The 17,841-nt window shown below is 33.4% G+C and overlaps 3 protein-coding genes across 6 annotated transcripts; 1 reads left to right on the top strand and 2 right to left on the bottom strand.

The window, feature by feature from the left end:
* Positions 1-103: 103 nt before the first annotated feature.
* LOC128179958 (2-acylglycerol O-acyltransferase 2-A-like) lies at positions 104-4,018 on the bottom strand. Its single transcript, XM_052847667.1, has 5 exons — positions 3,843-4,018; positions 1,564-2,071; positions 1,154-1,328; positions 824-1,023; positions 104-438 (listed from the first exon to the last, which is right to left on the bottom strand). Exons 2-5 carry the CDS (start codon positions 2,051-2,053, stop codon positions 281-283), a joined length of 1,023 nt encoding a protein of 340 aa, XP_052703627.1. The 5' UTR covers positions 2,054-2,071; positions 3,843-4,018; the 3' UTR covers positions 104-280.
* Positions 4,019-7,057: 3,039 nt separating this feature from the next.
* LOC128179962 (uncharacterized) lies at positions 7,058-11,462 on the top strand. Its single transcript, XM_052847669.1, has 4 exons — positions 7,058-7,216; positions 7,684-7,791; positions 10,551-10,658; positions 10,841-11,462. The coding sequence occupies exons 1-4, from the start codon at positions 7,172-7,174 to the stop codon at positions 11,369-11,371; spliced, it is 792 nt and encodes a 263-aa protein (XP_052703629.1). The 5' UTR covers positions 7,058-7,171; the 3' UTR covers positions 11,372-11,462.
* A 99-nt stretch (positions 11,463-11,561) lies between these two features.
* On the bottom strand, positions 11,562-17,498 carry LOC128179955 (uncharacterized). 4 transcript variants are annotated; one of them, XM_052847662.1, is made up of 4 exons: positions 17,372-17,487; positions 13,902-13,953; positions 13,449-13,639; positions 11,562-13,352 (listed from the first exon to the last, which is right to left on the bottom strand). In XM_052847662.1, the coding sequence occupies exons 3-4, from the start codon at positions 13,621-13,623 to the stop codon at positions 11,989-11,991; spliced, it is 1,539 nt and encodes a 512-aa protein (XP_052703622.1). In that variant the 5' UTR covers positions 13,624-13,639; positions 13,902-13,953; positions 17,372-17,487; the 3' UTR covers positions 11,562-11,988. The 4 variants fall into 4 exon arrangements, with proteins under 4 accessions (XP_052703622.1, XP_052703620.1, XP_052703621.1 ...); XM_052847660.1 differs by lacking the exon at positions 17,372-17,487 and adding an exon at positions 14,836-14,929 and having other exon boundaries at positions 13,772-13,953; XM_052847661.1 differs by lacking the exon at positions 17,372-17,487 and adding an exon at positions 14,836-14,920.
* Positions 17,499-17,841: the final 343 nt, after the last annotated feature.

The following is a 17,841-nucleotide window of genomic DNA, read 5'->3' as shown; positions in this document are numbered from 1 at the left end:
AGAAATACGTTTAAACGGCCTTATTCCGAAAATTTAAAACTGTAAGATGCCGACCTCTCTGCAAACAAAGTGCATGTGTACTTGAATTCAAACTAAAACAATGTTTATGCTTGATTGATTTATAATAGGCAATGTATGAAAAAAAATGCATTTATATTATGCATTCGTAACGTCTCAATACACTTATAAAGCACAAAGAGCATATATGCTGGTCTGTATGCAGTGGAATCGGAACATATCCTAGGACATAATGGCAACATCAAGGCCAATGTCCGCCGTATCATTCAATGAAATGTATATGTTTGTCTTCGGCGACACCATACTTGGTCTTGTGTGTCTCAAACAGCTTTTCTAATTCCTTTAGGTAAGTTTTATGAAGTTCGTCGATCTTCTCTTGGGATGGGTTGTCGTCCTTTTGTACCTCTATTGGAGCTCCAACTGAAAGAAAATGTTGCTCTTTCAATCCTATATCTTAGCATCGAGATTTTTTTTAAACCTCTTCTTCCTTCTTTGTGATTACCAAAAGTGAAACCATTTTTATTTATCATCAACATGCTAAACCATAGACACTGTTTCTGTAAATAAAGCCTATTTAAGAAACGTGTGTCTGTAGTTGATATATGATAACATTTTTTCGTCTGATTAAGTACATGTATGTTATATGTCAATTTTAATTCAACAAATATTTCTTCCATATTCAACTAATTTAATATCATACCAAAATGTACTATTTATTGAATTGATTCTACCTTACCAAGGCTTCAATGATTATGTTTCAACCATTAAATTAACATTTTGATAAAGATCCAAGAACATTTCTTACCCACGGTGTAAACTGGGATTCTATATGGAACAAGACCAAACGTATAGTTGAACATGCCTCTGCCGTGAAAAACAGGGGGAGAAAATCCGGTGTATTTCGTTAGCCAGTTTTGAATATTTCTCAATCGGGACCCCTCGGGATTCTCCGCTTGTACGAACAATTCGTGTTCACCAAAAGAAAATATGGGAACTAAACATGCCCTGTTAAAATATCAAAACAGAATTTTCACAAGTGTACATAGTAGCAAATAAAAGTATATTGCCTATATCAACGACATTAAAATCTAGGCAACAAAAAATTCAGAGCAACAGTAAAATTTCAAAAAGTTACCCCGTTGTGAGTGCCACTTTGATGAAACCTTTTTTCTTAGCAAGCTTTAAATTAAATTTTCCGGGAAAAGCTTCCAACGCTTCTAATGCCCCGCCCACCACGAGACCGAGTGCATTTCCGGTTCCGTGCTTCGTTAGAAGAAATTTCATGCTCTCTGATGACGCTTCCACTGCTCCTAAAATAGTTTGGAAGTATATGTACAGCATAAAACAAAATGCTGGTTTTATTCATTTCACAGTTTTAGTAACTACACTTTCTTGGCATTGACTTTGATAATTGTTGAAGTAAGTTGAAATCTTTCTCAATGCCATCTTCATATCATATACAAGCAAGTTTATCATATGTTGAGCTTCACCAGGAAATATGCCCTTTGGGAACCATGTGCTGAAGCCCATCATAAGTGAACTTACCACCAGCCATGAAGTAATCTCTGTAAACCGGAAACTGGAAATGGCCCGGAAGTACCAGTAAATACGGCGTTATTCCTGGAAATATTTTACTCCATCCCGACCCTTCCGTCGCAAAATGGCAGAAAGCACTGACACTAAGAATTCCATGGGGATGAAACCCCATTATATAGTTCTTCTTTGGGTCTAACTCCACTGTTTTAATCAAAGTTATAGGAAAGTATTGCTGAAAATATTTCCAAACGGGCCATTCCCGGATCCACTGCCATCTTCTGCCGCCTCGGGCCGAGGTCTTCCTGTCGTATAGGTAGTACACCAGGTAACATACGGGAATCCAATATAATGACGTGAACAATAGGTAAATCATCAGAATCAGACATCCAAAGCCCAGGAACAAGAAGGATAGCGTCCATTGCTGCACAGCCAGAGTCTGTAGTCGCCGCTCCATCGGTATGTGGAGGGGAGCTAACTCTATCCCCAGGATCCTCGGCATGTTGATCCCTCTGCTAGTCTAAAGATGATATTAAAACATTGTTCAGTTAGTGAAGTTTCAACAAAGTTACTGCACTGTAAGTGTTGCAGCGTGCTTTGCGAACCATATATTTATTGATTTATCGTTTGATTATCAAAAGATCAGAGAAAAGCATCTGTTTTAATAAAACTGTTCTACGTTTATTTTTATATACCTAAAAATCTGAGTGAATGTAATCAATATCACTTCAGATTGAAGTGGGTGGGGTCGATTATAAATCATACGGAAATAAAAAAATATATAGACGAAAAATGCACGTGATTCATGTACATGTACAATATTAAGCTTTTAAAAAATGCTTCATCTTAAAAAGTACAATTGTTGAAGTTACTTGTATATGTTACTTATCGCATCCATTCAGCTTATATTTGTAGCAAATGAATGATTAAGTAATACTGTTGACCGCTGAATAGGGTTGATTGCTCTTTTGAGTGAATTTTCTGAATAAGAAAGCATAGTTCATGTGATACACTGTAAGCTTAGTCATGTTCAAGTATCGCTCCACTTGTCTTACTACAGTATTTCGCACGTACCATTTATATATAATAACCCTCTTAATATATAGTTTATATACTATAGTACATTATGCATGTACAAAAGTGTTGTTGCTTACATTTAAATGTACTGATTAATGTGTGGAAATGCATTTGTAATTTGTGTAAGTGTGTCATCTTGGGAATTTTGTAGAAGCGTCAATTGACAGATATAAAAGAAACTTGAATTTTTTAGGTATTTTAAAAAGTACAAATTAGCACCTTGTCCGGTTTCCTCATTAGAACCGATTGGAAACTGGTACCACTTACTACCGGCAGTATATTTTCAAAGTCTTAAATTTGATATGACAAATGTAATTTTAACTCCTGCATTGTTCTTGTTTACCTTGGTTATATACGTGAGATTAAATAACATTTGTTATATCAAATTTAAGACTTTGAAAATATACAATGTGCACAAATAGCTCAAAAATCAATAGCTGTATGCCCTATATTTCACAATGTAAACAAACCTTTTGATTCAACGTTCTTCGCCATTTTTATCATGACATGTGTACTTATCATTGAATATGCGTTCTATATTAGTTTTGTTTTTAAATAATTGCATTTTTGAATTTAATGGGGGAAAACTTGAACTTTAAAAACAAAAGTTCTTAAATGTGCCCAGTGTTATTTCGGTTTGCAGATAAGGACTTGCGCGTCATGGACCAAATGCGTCTGTTAATGTTAAAATCTGTCTTCCTTTAGCTGATGTTTTAAAAATGCATCATACTCGCCCACACAACTATGCAAATATACGTGTACAAAGTGAACAGTGTACAGCGTTACATAAAAAACCCCATAACATAGCAGGCCAGTCATTGAACTTTCAAAATCAGCTGTTTATACATGTGTACTTCGTGATTTGTACATGTGTGTGTACACATTACTATAAACATCAGTGGACATTCTATTAGGAGATAATCTGATAATGAATGTAGGGAACGTGCAGAAATTATTTTTACAATTCGTACATTTACACTGACACATGTTCATGTGTAGAGGGGTAAACGCACGCGTGCCAACTGTGGACAACTTAGACTTCCGAACAAACTTTTCCCCCAAGAGAACCCCTTCCATGTATTTTTGCTGCTCAAGAAAAACATACAAGGCCAACTGTCAATAAATCGTGCACTCATAACATTGACACACATTTTCATTGTTACAGACACTTTAAAAAGGAATACAAAGCTATAGGTGGGCAGTTTGTTACTTACAAACACCGTGTGTCCTGTTCCAAGGAAGTGTGCTGATTATTTGTGCAGGTAACAGTCCAAGGAACACGTTCCTGATAAGCAATCCGGGGAGGTGGATCCAGGATTTTTAAGACAGCTGTATGTTACAAGTGATTACGTCTGCTGCTTGCTGTGCAGTCAGATCTACGCAGTACAAAATTCAATACGCGTCATCATATTGTCATGATTTGTGAGTGTTCTAAGGGGTCCTAATATTTTCTCTTTTTTCGGGGGGGGCTTGTCTCTGTCATACAAGTCTCGTGAATAGAAACCATTGATTTCCCATGACATCATTGTCTGTAATTTACAATAAAGCATTATAGCCAGCAAATCACTGTTGAATTTATTTTTTTTTCTGATATAAATTGAATCTTGAGAATTAAAATAAGAGAAATAAAGTAAGAAAAAATACTCATCTTCTCCTAAAGATATTTTTCTTGTCTCTGTCATACAAGTCTCGTGAATAGAAACCATTGATTTCCCATGACATCATTGTCTGTAATTTACAATAAAGCATTATAGCCAGCAAATCACTGTTGAATTTATTTTTTTTTCTGATATAAATTGAATCTTGAGAATTAAAATAAGAGAAATAAAGTAAGAAAAAATACTCATCTTCTCCTAAAGATATTTTTGTTATTTAGTCTGTGTATGTACATCAATGGGAAAAACGCTTTTAAGGGGGGGGGGGGGGTGTCAAAAAATTAACTATCAGATCTGACTTGACATATGGACATGACATTTTTTGCCGTTAACTAACATAATTTGAGTAAAGAAGAATTCTAATGTATAAGCTTTTTAAAAATTTGATCATTTTTTAATAGGTTTATACATAGCTCTTTTTCTTAATGATATTAAAACAGTCTGAAAAATTGATCGTAAAAACTTATAAAAGTTGTTCTGTATGTGAAGGTAGAAATTATTTGAAATGGGACTTCTATTCAAAAGATGAAAAATGCAAGATAAAAAATTAAATCATTTGCTGCATCCCGGTATTTAAGTAATATTGCCATTAAGACGGTTGGATGGTCGTTGCCATTTTTAGGCTATATTAACCCGGTTTTTTTTTCTTAAGATGAAGAGCTCAGTATGAACATAGCGGTAAATATTCTTAAATTTTAGAGCTATTTTTTTTATTTTTATTTTCCTTTACAAGACAATAGTTCATGGCCAAAAATATCATATCCAAAAGTAATTTGGATATCATATCAAAAAGTAATTTGGTTTATAAGGCGCGTACAATGCCTAATATAAAGACGGAATCAAAATTATCAAATTTGATATTTTCTTAAAAAATCACTAAAAAGCAATACTTAGAATATGTTGATTTAAAGTGGGATGTGCGTTAAAAAAACCCTCCAAGCACTGTCATTTTATAGAACTTAAATGCTTTTTCTTTTGTTTAGTGGGTCTATGCGCCATATTGTTATCATACATGTAGTCTAAATAAGGTCTTATGGAAAACAAACCGATTTCAATCAACAAATACGTCGAAAACAGACTCCTGTGTTTTAAAGATATTTATTTTGTATCCCAACATTTGCGAACCTCTTAAAAAATAATACAAAGTCCGTAAATTCGTGGCCAAAGTCTCATATAGCACTTAAAACATTGCGCTTTGTCGTGACTAAGATGGCTTGAGAAGTTAGAGCATCAGACATTGGGTAACTAGGTTATTTAGGTTGTGAGTTCGATACCGTCAAAACTAACACAATAATTTTTCTTGTCGTTAAAATCTAACTTAATATAGCTAGAAATTGTGCTTTTACATACTTGTATTCTAACATTATCAAACAGATTTAATTAAGAAAAAATTAAATAAGTTTGAAATTGTATTGTAAACTTAATGGGCATTTCCACTATCTTATTTCCCCATCTTCTTTAGGGAAAATCTTATGGGTGATTTGCTGACCATTTAACCTCCTTAATCGTTTCATGAAAACAAATACTTAATGATGAAATTTCAATTAAAATGATAAAAATATTATCCATTTATGAAGAATTTACAAGTAAAATGGTTTAACAATTGATTACAAAACAGCAGTCACTACAATAAAGCAAAATATTATCAAACGTCGAAAAATAGACAAGTATAAGTTTCTGAAATATTTCAACTCTGAAATTGTGTATAAAAAATTACACAAAATTACGGCATTTTTGTTCATGAGTTCATATCATATTTAACGGAAAGGGAAAATTTGTCATGAACTGTATCTAGATCTGTAGTAAACTTTTCCAACTTGCTGCGTTTTGAAGAGCATGCACTTAATCTGTATTCAATTACTCATTTAAAGTACATACTTTTTAAGGATTAAATGACTGATATATTGTTTGTTCAATTACTATGTTTAGTAGTTGATTACGGTATATTAATCTAAGTTTACGCTGGGCACATTAAACATGATAACGGACGCTTTGAATGAATTAAAACCCTGGTCGTAAGGTGAATCATACATTTCTCCAAGAGCAATAACTTGTTTACCAAGAAAAATACGAGGTGCCGATCTCAAGGGGGCGCTATGACAAATAGGGTAAATAACCCAGGGGATGATAGGGAATTTCAAAGGAAGGCGGTCCATTTCAGATAGTCGCAAAATAACAACTGTCACATATCGCTTAGGCCAATAATAAATTTCAAAAAGGTCCAGAAAAGGCTCTTTGTTTTCCGTGATATGCGAATATAGCTTAAGCTGATTGCTGAAAGATCTGGCAACAAACTCTCCAATCGCTCAACCTGTGTCTTCTAAACAATTTATCTCTTACACTGATATGCATTATCATTTTAAACTCGGGTAGCTTCGGTAAGGAAAAAGCTGAATCGGTCCGTAAAATTTACGAGACTGTTTTATTTATGTGTGGTATGGCAGAATAGGAGGGAATGGTGTGTGTTTTATTTGTTAATTGATATAGGGACATAAATCTGCTTCAATTAAGAAAGCTGGTTTTATCAGTCTAATACAATCGAACCCAACCCTTTGTACCCGGAATCGCAAATCACTCATTCCCGTCAGTTTGGGTACAAATCCAGCTTGCGCCCAAATCCATCGTAAGCCCCCTGAAATGAAAAGCAATTAAAACGTTTTCTTAAATTAGAAATCTGTAATGAATAGCAAAGGACCTGAGCTTAATCATTTGTATGTTTACTTTAGCTTTATGAATCCCCTGGGTTCACAAACACTTGGAGCATTGTTATCAAGCTCCCAGCAAACCCTGAATTACCATTGGATAAAACGAAAACTCGGCGTTTCTCGGGATACAGACGGACTATAAGAGAGCGGAGATTTCTGAAGTTTGCAAAGAGATTTAAAACAATGGATGGCTTTTATTTCGTAGTGACTTTTATTGGAGTTTTTCTGGTAGGATTTAGATATCAGTTCTTAATGTGATTTGGAGTTAATTTTAATATTCTTAGATATCATCACTGCGATAGAGAGATGATCAAAATTAAGCAAATTAATGATGAAAGATTTGATTAAAAACAAAACAATACGTCCTTTTCAAGATTTCATTCTACAGAATAATTCTGTTAAAATTATATTGACCAAAAAAAAAAATCTCTTCAAAAGTCAAAATCAAAGCTAAGAAAATAAGGGTAAAATTTAAAAAAAAAAAAAAAACTACTTAATGATTTACTTATTTGTATTGGATTCTGTTACATTCTGAAATTTGTTGCTTATAATTAAAGCAAATTGTCAAAAAAAAATATACGAGCATCCTTTACTATAAAGTGTTTATAATATGCAGTGTAAATGTTAACTATGAATATCGATAAAACAAAAAAACAATGTATTTTGGTCAGTCCTTTATCATTCTTTTTCCACAGTGCTGTGAAGGTCGTTATTTCCGACCTTTCCCGATTTCCTCCGAGCCCCAATCCGTGTTTGATGCTGTGGAGAGGAACACTGACTTACAGTATAGCGACCAGGCCCACGTAAGTACTTGTGTTATGGACGTGATGATCATGATAATCATAATAATGATGAAGATGGAAAATAGTTTGTGAAGTTTTCGATATGATGCAAGATATGATGTAAAAGAGAAGTATGCAGTATGCGATCAACATATGTTTAATTCAAAATGGTTTTAATTTTATATTGCAAAATTGAAATAACCATCTCTATGGCATAAAAATGAAAGGTTTATAAACTTCTATTGTTTATTAACTTGTTGGAAACCTGATTAAAAGCTATGATAAAAGAAAACTGTGTTACTGTGTACAAAAATTCATTTATTTGAGAAGTATATTCCATAGAAATGATGAAATAAATAATATAAAAAAATTATTTATCATAACTACATGTCCATTTAATATCACAATAACATATTTTTACAGCAAAATGAAAAATTTTCAAAACGCAGCTAAACTGACCGTCTTAAGATTACATCATTATTTTTATTTTTAATAAACACTTATTTATATAAGTATAGTATTGTGAGTATAAGGCATCATTATTGGTTTTGAGACATTTGGGGCCATTCCAATCTAAAAATAACAACTGGTCAACTCTTTTATGTAACGATTCCGGTAATTCCGTCATCTTCCTGGGTGTGGTGTACGGTTACTTTGACGGGATCCCATCAATTTGTCCTTTATTACAATGAAGTATACACAGTCAGATAATCGGTATCTGTATTATGATAATCCATTCTATCTGGTCCACAGAAATCCGGGATACCGTATTATTTGTTCCTTATTAGAACCAGATACTTTGGTATCCAAGCCTATTGGTACTATATATATTGTACGGAGGAACTTGGAATACATGTAAATGTATTTGAATTGTTTCTGCCTAAATCCGACAGAAAGCAGTCAGGCACGGTAGACATGAATAAGGCCAGCATTTTTTAATTTTTAGATTTACGAAATATTTTTCAAATTATTTGGGTAGGAGGAGGGAAAAAAAATAAAAATAAAATTGAAAAATTTGTCCGTCGAGAAAAAAAATAAAAATAAAACAATTTTTCACCAATATTTTTTTTATTTTTAAAATAAGAACACATGTCCAGGAGCTGCCATTTTTTAAATATATAAGTAATTTTGGTTGTTGATGATGTTCTTATATAACATATTTTATCCATGGGCACTAAAAATTTGTGTTAATATATTGTATATGCATGTATAAAAATGAAGGTTTTTTTTTTATATATAATTACATGTATATATATACAAGTACATACTGTACCTATACATTAAGACCAAAAAAATTAAGGGAGTTTTCACTTCTTCCTTGCAGAAAAATAGGAAGAAGTTTGAGAAATCATTCATCTGATTAAGTTAACAATTAACCCCTTCACGGTAACTGCAGTACTGCTCTTTTGCAGGGCAAAATGACATGGTTTGGTGAAATATGACGTAACGTCAATTGTTTCATTTACGTCATTTGATTATTTATCTACTGAAATTTCGGCAAAGTATATCATTTTGCCCTGCAAGAGAGCAGTACCGCAGTTATCGTGAAGGGGTCTATGCTATTCACAAATTCAAAATATAAAATATTGTTACTGAAAATAAATTGGATTAGAAGCATGTCCATAAATGTCAGTAAAAAATCAAACAAGTTTTTTTTATTTAAAAAAGACGAACTAATTTTTAAAATTTTATTTATTTATGTAATTATACCTTTAATAAAGGAAATGTTTCGTTATTTTGTTAGCTTAATGACAAATAAAATCATTCTCTTTCCTTCAGTCATAAGGCTCCTGTGTTCAGTCTGTTTAGGGTTATTAGTCCAACCCTATGACCCACTTACAACCGTTATGTAGAGGATCTATTTCCAAACGGTTAAATTATGATTATTTTAGAATTTCTTTTGCAATAAATGTTTTTTTAAATAAGTAACTTATCATTTTCTTGCGCCAATGAGGTTTTTTTTTTTAATTTACGGAATTGTGATAGAAAAAGACTTCAACTTCTCTTTCTTGAGGAAATTCTGGCTAAGTTGCCGATCACAAAACTTAATTGGGTCGTAAATTGTAGGGTTGGACGAAAGCAAACAGGAGTAGGCCCAATGGTGTTTTTTTTGTGACTTCTAGTGCCTGTGACTTGATCGGAAAGAACTTGGTCTTTTTAATCAATGCATGAAAAACAATAATTCAGACTACACGTACGTGATTGCATCAACATTATTTTTATTTTTACCAGAAAGAAAATTTCGGGTCGGAGGAAAAAATAAAATTAATAGCTAGTTCTGGTCCTTTTATTTTTATTTGAATTTTTAAAAAAATAGGGTCGGCGGGTTTGTAAATCGAAATTTCAAAAAATGCTGGCCTAAAGTCCGGAGAGTTTTACACAAGTCTTGTTTTAGACTATGCTTTGCTTAGTTAATTGTAATTAAGAGACTTTATGGCACTGATTGATGTTGTCAAAAGCTACTGCAAGAAAGGTCACTTTTGGTAGCCAGTCCAAGCTAAATAGGACACGTTTTTTGATTTTAAAAAAACAACAAACCTTTTAGACAATCTTGATAAGAAACAATAACAAAATGTTACTAGTAAATCTACATGCATTCTTTGTTGTGCAGATGCAGTATTGTGAAATTGGTATGATGAGTCCGTTCATCAAAAAATAAATTAAAACTGATTAAATTAGTGCGCTATTCATGTACAATCTTAATATAAATTTCAGTTCTTAAGAAATGAACATTTTGTAATATAAGTTTACATACTTGATTAAAACATTTTCTTCTACAGGGTGTGACGGCGTTACGTGACGTCGATTTGAGATCATGTTACATCACTAACTACGACCCAGAATGGAGCCTGGATCAGGACGGCAAGATTGCTGTCATGGAAACCGTGGTATGCATGTCTAGCTCTTTAATACTAATTAGTAATTGCAATCTAATTGTAATCGCATCTAAGCATAACTGTATTCTTTCCTGTAAAACATTTCAAACGTAAATTTCGATTTTCCTTTTGATTTAACGCATCGGTGATAATTTGGAACGTTTTTGTGAAATAATTATTAATTCTGATTCTAGTCACCAATAATAATGAGGGACGAAGCCTTGTTTAGCCAGTTTATCAGACGAGTGGGTCCTATTGTCGGCAAACTCTGTAGAACCAGCAAGGTCTACGTGGTACGACCCACCGAGATCAGCACCGACACCGACGAGTCCTCCATATTTGCTGCCCCTCCTCCACCCGGTCAACCTGTCCCACACAAAATATATTTCGACAGCGGCGAACATGTGCGACCAAGACCGTTCAGAATTCCCACAAAGAAACCTGAATTCCAGGAGCATATCAAAGAGCATGAGGAATTTGGAGTACCGACCAAAAAACCCGAATTTAGTGCTTCCGGTCATGGTGCGCATGGGCAGCACGCATTTCCAGTTCAGGCGGGAGGATCAGAACACAGGCCATTTCTCGTTCCTCAGCCTCTACAGCAAGGAATTCCTCAGCTGAAGCACCACGGACACGGTCACTTCCGCAAACGGAGCGACAACAGTCAGGAAGTTGCCGTTCCTGTTCCCATGAGACAGGACACCCCCCACCTTCGTCAACCTTAGAGACAGTGATTTTTTTCTGTGTACATGCATTTAATCTTTCAGAACATTATGCTTTTCGGTTTGCAATTCTCATATAACCAAATCACCTTTTGATCATTAAATTTTGCAAATACTTCTTTTAGATTGAGTATTAATGGATTTCTTTTTTTTTAATTACATATACATGTATAACAAATATTGGAAACGAATATGAAAATCATGTATATAATATACCGGTAAAATAAACAAGATCCAGAATAAACAAATAATATGAAATTAAAACAATGATAAGATCAAACACTAGAACGTTAAGTTTGACAAAAAAACTGAGATTGATAATTTGTTTTCACTAAATTGTTCGCTATCCAATTTTATTATGAAATCATTTTCGTGATACTGACTCAAATAGCGATCAGTCTACATAAACCCAGAAAGTGACCCGAACCTCCGCGAATCTGAAGAATTACGTCGTTACTGGTTGTATTTCCTTAATAATAATGAGCAATGAATAAATATTTTCTTTTACATTTGAATATTATTACATTCACAATCTTTGGACCGACAATTAGCCAACGATAATCGGATTGCCATTGTACGTATGCTGCACCTCGCACCAAACGCTTCACTTCTTTGATATGTTAGGCCGTCCTATATCTATTAGATCTTCTGTCACTAGATTTGTTCTCATCGTCTTGAGAGGTCCAGTATATGAACTGTTCTGCCTGTTGAACAGTTATTCCATAACGTCTTCGATCGGTTCTGGAGGGAAGCCGGAATGAACTCGACAATCTGAGAGAAGTATTTACCTTCCTGGTCGGAGATTGATTCGAACTTCCAGGCGAAAGTTCCGGTACCGTTTTTATAATGGCTGGAAAAACTGTTTCTTTATCAGAGAGCTGCGATTGGTTATTGATATCCAATGGAAAGTTGGTTTTTAAGTTTCTAGGTCGTGGGACGGGAATAGTTGATTTTGAATTGTCACCGTGGAATCGTGGTTTAACTGGTTCTCTAACTAAATGCAGAAATTCTGTATTTTTCACTTCTTTATTTATCTGTATTTCATCTTTTTCATTAAATTTAACAACATCATCAGTGGAGGGAATTTGAGCATCGTCCATTGGACAAGTTATTGGTTGATTTTCAACGGTTGAAAAGCTCTTTTCATATTTTTCAGGACTAGTTGCTTTTTCATTATTTTCTTCTTTTTCATGGCTTGATATGCTCGAAAAACTTTCGTTTTCTTCCCTTCGTAAAGAAAACCCGGAAGATATTTTAAATGATCCTACTCTCTGCAAATCTCGAACCTTATTTTCGCTTAGTGGTCTTCCATCCATCGTGCTCATTGAGCTGACATCTGACAAACTTCCAGATCCGTCTGTCTGAAAACCACAAGCAGGTGCGTTCTTTTGCTGTCGACACAGGCAGCCGAAAAGTGTTTGAAAATCAACAGATTCTACAGATACTGCGATTTCTTTGTACTTTGTGGCAAGAGCTTTAACGAAAACCTCCTTACATCTATCATCCAATGATGCTTTCTTGAGTTGGTCGAACAGTTGTTTCCAGAGAATAGCTGGTGCCAAAGATGTACAGTTAAGTCTCCTCTCTATGATTGTGTCATCGATAAGTTTGTTTTCAAAAAGAGGATCAAGAACATCAGAAATATCAACCATATTTTGGATGGTACAGAAAAGACATTTTCTTTTGCCAGATGTTTCCAGTTTTTCTTGATATGTTGATTTAAGATCACTCAGTAATTCCGGATATTCTTCTTTGAGAGATTCTAAAAAAGTCTCAAATTTGTCTGTACCATAGTGGCGGAAACGATGAATGATGTATCTGTTTTGATCTTTTCTTTTCTGACCAAGATTCAATATACTCTCGTGGTCTGATTCCGATATGGCCTCGCTCTGAAGAAGTCTATCTAATACGTGTCCTTTTGAGAAGTCAAGCCCACTTACAATCTTCTGATAATTTTCCTGTAACACTTCTTGGTGAACATACTCTTTCAGAATTTGTAAACGCATATATAATCCATTAATGAGAAAATCAAATTATTCTTTAAAACGACATTGTTGTAAAATCAATATTACTCGATTACCTTTGAACGAACTCTCCGGACAACGATTTGAATTATGGCGGCGTTTTTTCTTTGGCCGTTCCTCATCGTGGAATGTCTCTCTGTTATTAAATGCAAATAAGAGTTTTTCTACTACTTCTTTCAATTTGAAGATTTCGTCCAAAACTTTCGAACAGCAACAACAACTGGAGTCCATCTTCTTTCGATTGTCCCTAGAAAAATAATATTTTTAATGCAAAATTTGAAAGTGAAAAATAGCACTACCATGATAGGTCTTTTACACACAACAGATGGTTTTTCATTATCATCATAGATTTTTTTTTTCACTCTGAGTAAACGTATACCTTAAACCAGTTATAACCTATATCTGATAACGTTGTGGTTCCAACCATGCAACGGTATGGCGCTACTTTATCAGATGAAAAACCACAAACATAAAGATTACGTAAGGATCCACTCTCTGTAGTAACATACCGGTATGAGTTGTTTCTAGATTTAGAACATTCTTTCACTCTTCACTGCACAACTATGAAATGAAATGTTGAACTTATTCATAGGTTATGATAACTGAGTGTTTGACTTCAAATATACATTCACATTCAAAATGAAATAAAAAAGATCACACACAACAATGTCAAGTTAGCTTAGAATTAACCGGGGTGTTTCGATAAGAAATGAAAATCGACGATTTTAACAACGCCATTTAATTATGGAAAATCTTTCGGGTCAGTTATTTAATTTTCGATGAATTTTGTACAAATCAATTAAGCAATGTTACTCAAGACGAATATAAATTTCTGTAAACGAATGATCAAATAAATAATGGCGGTTGCAATTTGAAACACCCTCAATGTCTTAGCTACCGTACGTTTAAAGATTTCTTTTTTGTTTTTCAATTTTACCAAACTAAGTGTAAATGCAATGTTGAGTACAAGTATGTTTTTTCAGTGCTCAATTCGGTTCAAATAGCGCTCGTGCGTTCATACACGTGTACATCTGTCGTTGTGTGAGGCACCCGAACACTTTTGAGGAGAAACCAAATGAAAGGATCCATACTCCCCACCCACCCCTACCCCCGGTTGAAAATTTGTATGGATAGTGATATATCCAAATTAAATGTAATTAGATAAACACTAAAATAGATAATATTTTAGAATTAAATAGGTTTCATTAAAGAATAGAATCGAAATCTTTACTTTCTCTTTTATATCCTCTTTCATAAAACTTTTTTAAACAAACAACGATTAAATTTCTTCTTTTTGTGGTCATTTTTATTTTAAACCAATTTTTATAGATTTTTAAAAAAAGCTTACAAACAATCAAAAATATATTTGTACAATGTAGTTGATCAATGAACAAGACATAAAAATAATGTTGCATTGTCACTCTATAACAGTATGGAACCTACCTTCTGTGCCCCACCGCAGTTGTATTTTCAATGGATATAGCAACAATTGTCGCACTGCACTCTATTAAAAGCACTATTGAAAGCGGCGATTTAAAGGTGTAGTATTTATCTAAATCTTCAGACCGTGTCTTCAAATAAGACACAAGTTATTTATTTTTAAATGCAAACTCAAGGTTAAAATTTTGCGCATAATTAATAATAGAAGTAAATGTTAAAAAACCTATGTCAGTTATGATCAATTCTTGAAGGTATTGTTAAAAATGAACAGATTACTATCAATAATCAGCCACAAAATCTACAATGTTTTTAAGTCTACCTGTGTTTTGTTTGAAACTTTAAATTCCTTATCGACCAATTATTAATTAGTCAAATTATTGATAAAGATGAACAACACCATCGTTGTCGATAAGATACGATTACGTAAGGCTCTATCTTACAGCATTCGACTTGTCTCTAAATTTAGAACAATACTAGATACGATCTCGTTACGAGTAACGAGGAGGTCTTCCGTTCAATTTTTCAAACGATACCAATGAAGTTTCAGAATTTCCACTCACATTTCACATACAGCACATTAAAGATTTAAGGTTTTACTCCCCTAAAAATTCCTAATTACGTCATCAATGGGTGTGGCAATGAGTTTTACAAACTGATATTGTTACGATCAACAACTTTGCTTCTATAATGCATTACAAAATCTTTATCGTTTTTAAGTTATTTGTAATAGAGTTTTCGAGTGCCTTGGCCCCTAATTTAAGGTGCCAGCCCTTTTTTTTTTTCTTTGAAAAGGTCTTAAGAATACTAACATTTTTTGTTCTTACACCCATCTAAAATTGTTGATCCTTTTTGAGATACAAATGATTGAATATTTTAGGGGCCAGCCCTTTAGATTCCTAATGGGGACAGAAATTCGTTTTTTGATAACTGGAATCGATTTAAATCATTAATTCAACCATTTTCTCTTCTATGATGTCTAACAAAATATGTCTACTTCTCTAGTTATATTGCGTCAAAGTTTAAGTACTTTGGCCCCTAAAAATCCTTAATTACGTAATAAATGGGCGTGGCAATGATTTTTTCTAATAGATATTGGTACGATCAACAATTTTGCTTCTATAATGCATTACAAAATCTTTATCGTTTTTAAGTTATTTGTAATAGAGTTTAAGAGTGCCTAAGCCCCTAAATAAAGGGGCCAGCCCCTTTTTCTGGATTTTGTTGCAAAGAACTCTTGATTCTCTACCACTTTTGTTATATATGTCTTAACAAAATATCAACTGATAAAAAGATATAAATCAAAACGTGTGAAAATTTTGAATGAAAATTCGTACCCAATTTTCGTGCCTAGGCAAGCTCCAAGAAATAGTGCCACTAGCGCAAAACAACACAATAGTGCACAACTTCAAACTATAGACTACTTATCCTGAAAATTTCATAGTCATATCTCTGATAGTTTCTGAGATCAACTCTGCACAAAAAAGGTCGTAAAAATGTGCAAAATGGCCGATAAATCGGTACCGGAAGTGACGACAGAAAAAATCTCAAAAATGTATGAAGTTTATATTAAGTCTCATCTTCTGTGAAAAAATGGTTGAAATCGGTTGAACAATTTTCGAGAAATCGCGTGCACAAAATTTGTGGAAAAAAATAATAATAAGAAGAAATCGTACGAAAACTATAAGGTCTTCCGTTGGAAACGGAAGACCTTAATTATTGTTTTCGTGTTTTAGGCATATGAATATGAATTTTGAAAAATGAAGTTTTCTGTTATTTTCAAAATGAAAATAAAAAAATTTAAATAAATATTGCCGGAAATTATAAAACTAGAAAATTTTTGAATATCGGAAAACATAATTACATATTAATGAATAGACTTAAAAAAGTAGACCAGACTAAAAACAGTTCAGCTATGTTAGCTTCTGAAGTCTCTTCACGACAAATTAAGACAGCATCATAGACATGCTTTTAAATTGATCATTAAGACTGCTATTTACCCATACTCTTTATTCATAAATTACGGAAATCTTTGGGTTTTTTAGATTTCAAGTTTTATTTAGTTTACAAATTCTAAACTTAATGTAAATACATGGTCGATCATTTTTTTTTTAATTCAGATTTTATTTCAGTAGAAAAGGCGTTCGTGCGTTAAACTTTATTCATGTACACCTGTCTTAAATGAGCCATCCGTGCACAAAGGCACCGACCTGTCGTTAAAAGCATTATATTCTTTTTATAGTAAGATAATTTCATCCAGCGTTATAATAACGTTGTTATTAAAGTAGAGGAAATAATATTACTATAAAAGAAACATTTTAACGTCAGGTAGACTGTAAACGAGAAACCCAAGGACCCCCCCCACCCCCCACCACCACCGCCACAACAGAGGTGTGGTATTGATAGCCGGATGCAATTAAATGATGTATATTAAATAAATGAATGGTAACGAGTTATTTCAAGTTTCATCAAACATGTATTTGTTTATAAGGCGGATTTCTGATCGATGCTTGATAAAATATATTAATTGTTGCTGATTTACCTTAAGGCCGGTCTATCTTTTATCATGGGTAACAGTTGTCAGTTGTCACACTGCAGTCTAGTCTATTGAAAGCGCTGCACATTGAAGATATCTTTTATTAAATCTATAGTGGGTGTCCTTAAATAGATACACGTAATGGATTTCAAATGCTTAAACCTTTACCAAGTCACTGTAAATGTTACTATCAATGTATATCAAGCTAGAACATCTACACGTTTCTAAATTAGAACATTATTTGTCTGTACAATGTAAATACTAAATCGTTATGGGAAAATCAATTTGAAAATAGACATAAGTATTCATAAACATACTTACAAATCATGTACAATGTATTTCTAAAAAAACGTGCAAGAGAGACATTGAAGGTTGGGATGTCCTTTTTTTCTTGCAGTACTCGGGTTTTCATATACGCAATGTTATGATATATAAATTTTCGGGAAATGTTTCTATAAATATTCCGTACTTAATAA

This window comes from Crassostrea angulata, chromosome 4, assembly GCF_025612915.1.
Source record: "Crassostrea angulata isolate pt1a10 chromosome 4, ASM2561291v2, whole genome shotgun sequence".
NCBI classification, from domain to species: domain Eukaryota; kingdom Metazoa; phylum Mollusca; class Bivalvia; order Ostreida; family Ostreidae; genus Magallana; species Magallana angulata.
The sequence above is the reverse complement of the archived record's forward strand: the minus strand, read 5'-3'. Positions and strand labels throughout refer to the sequence as shown.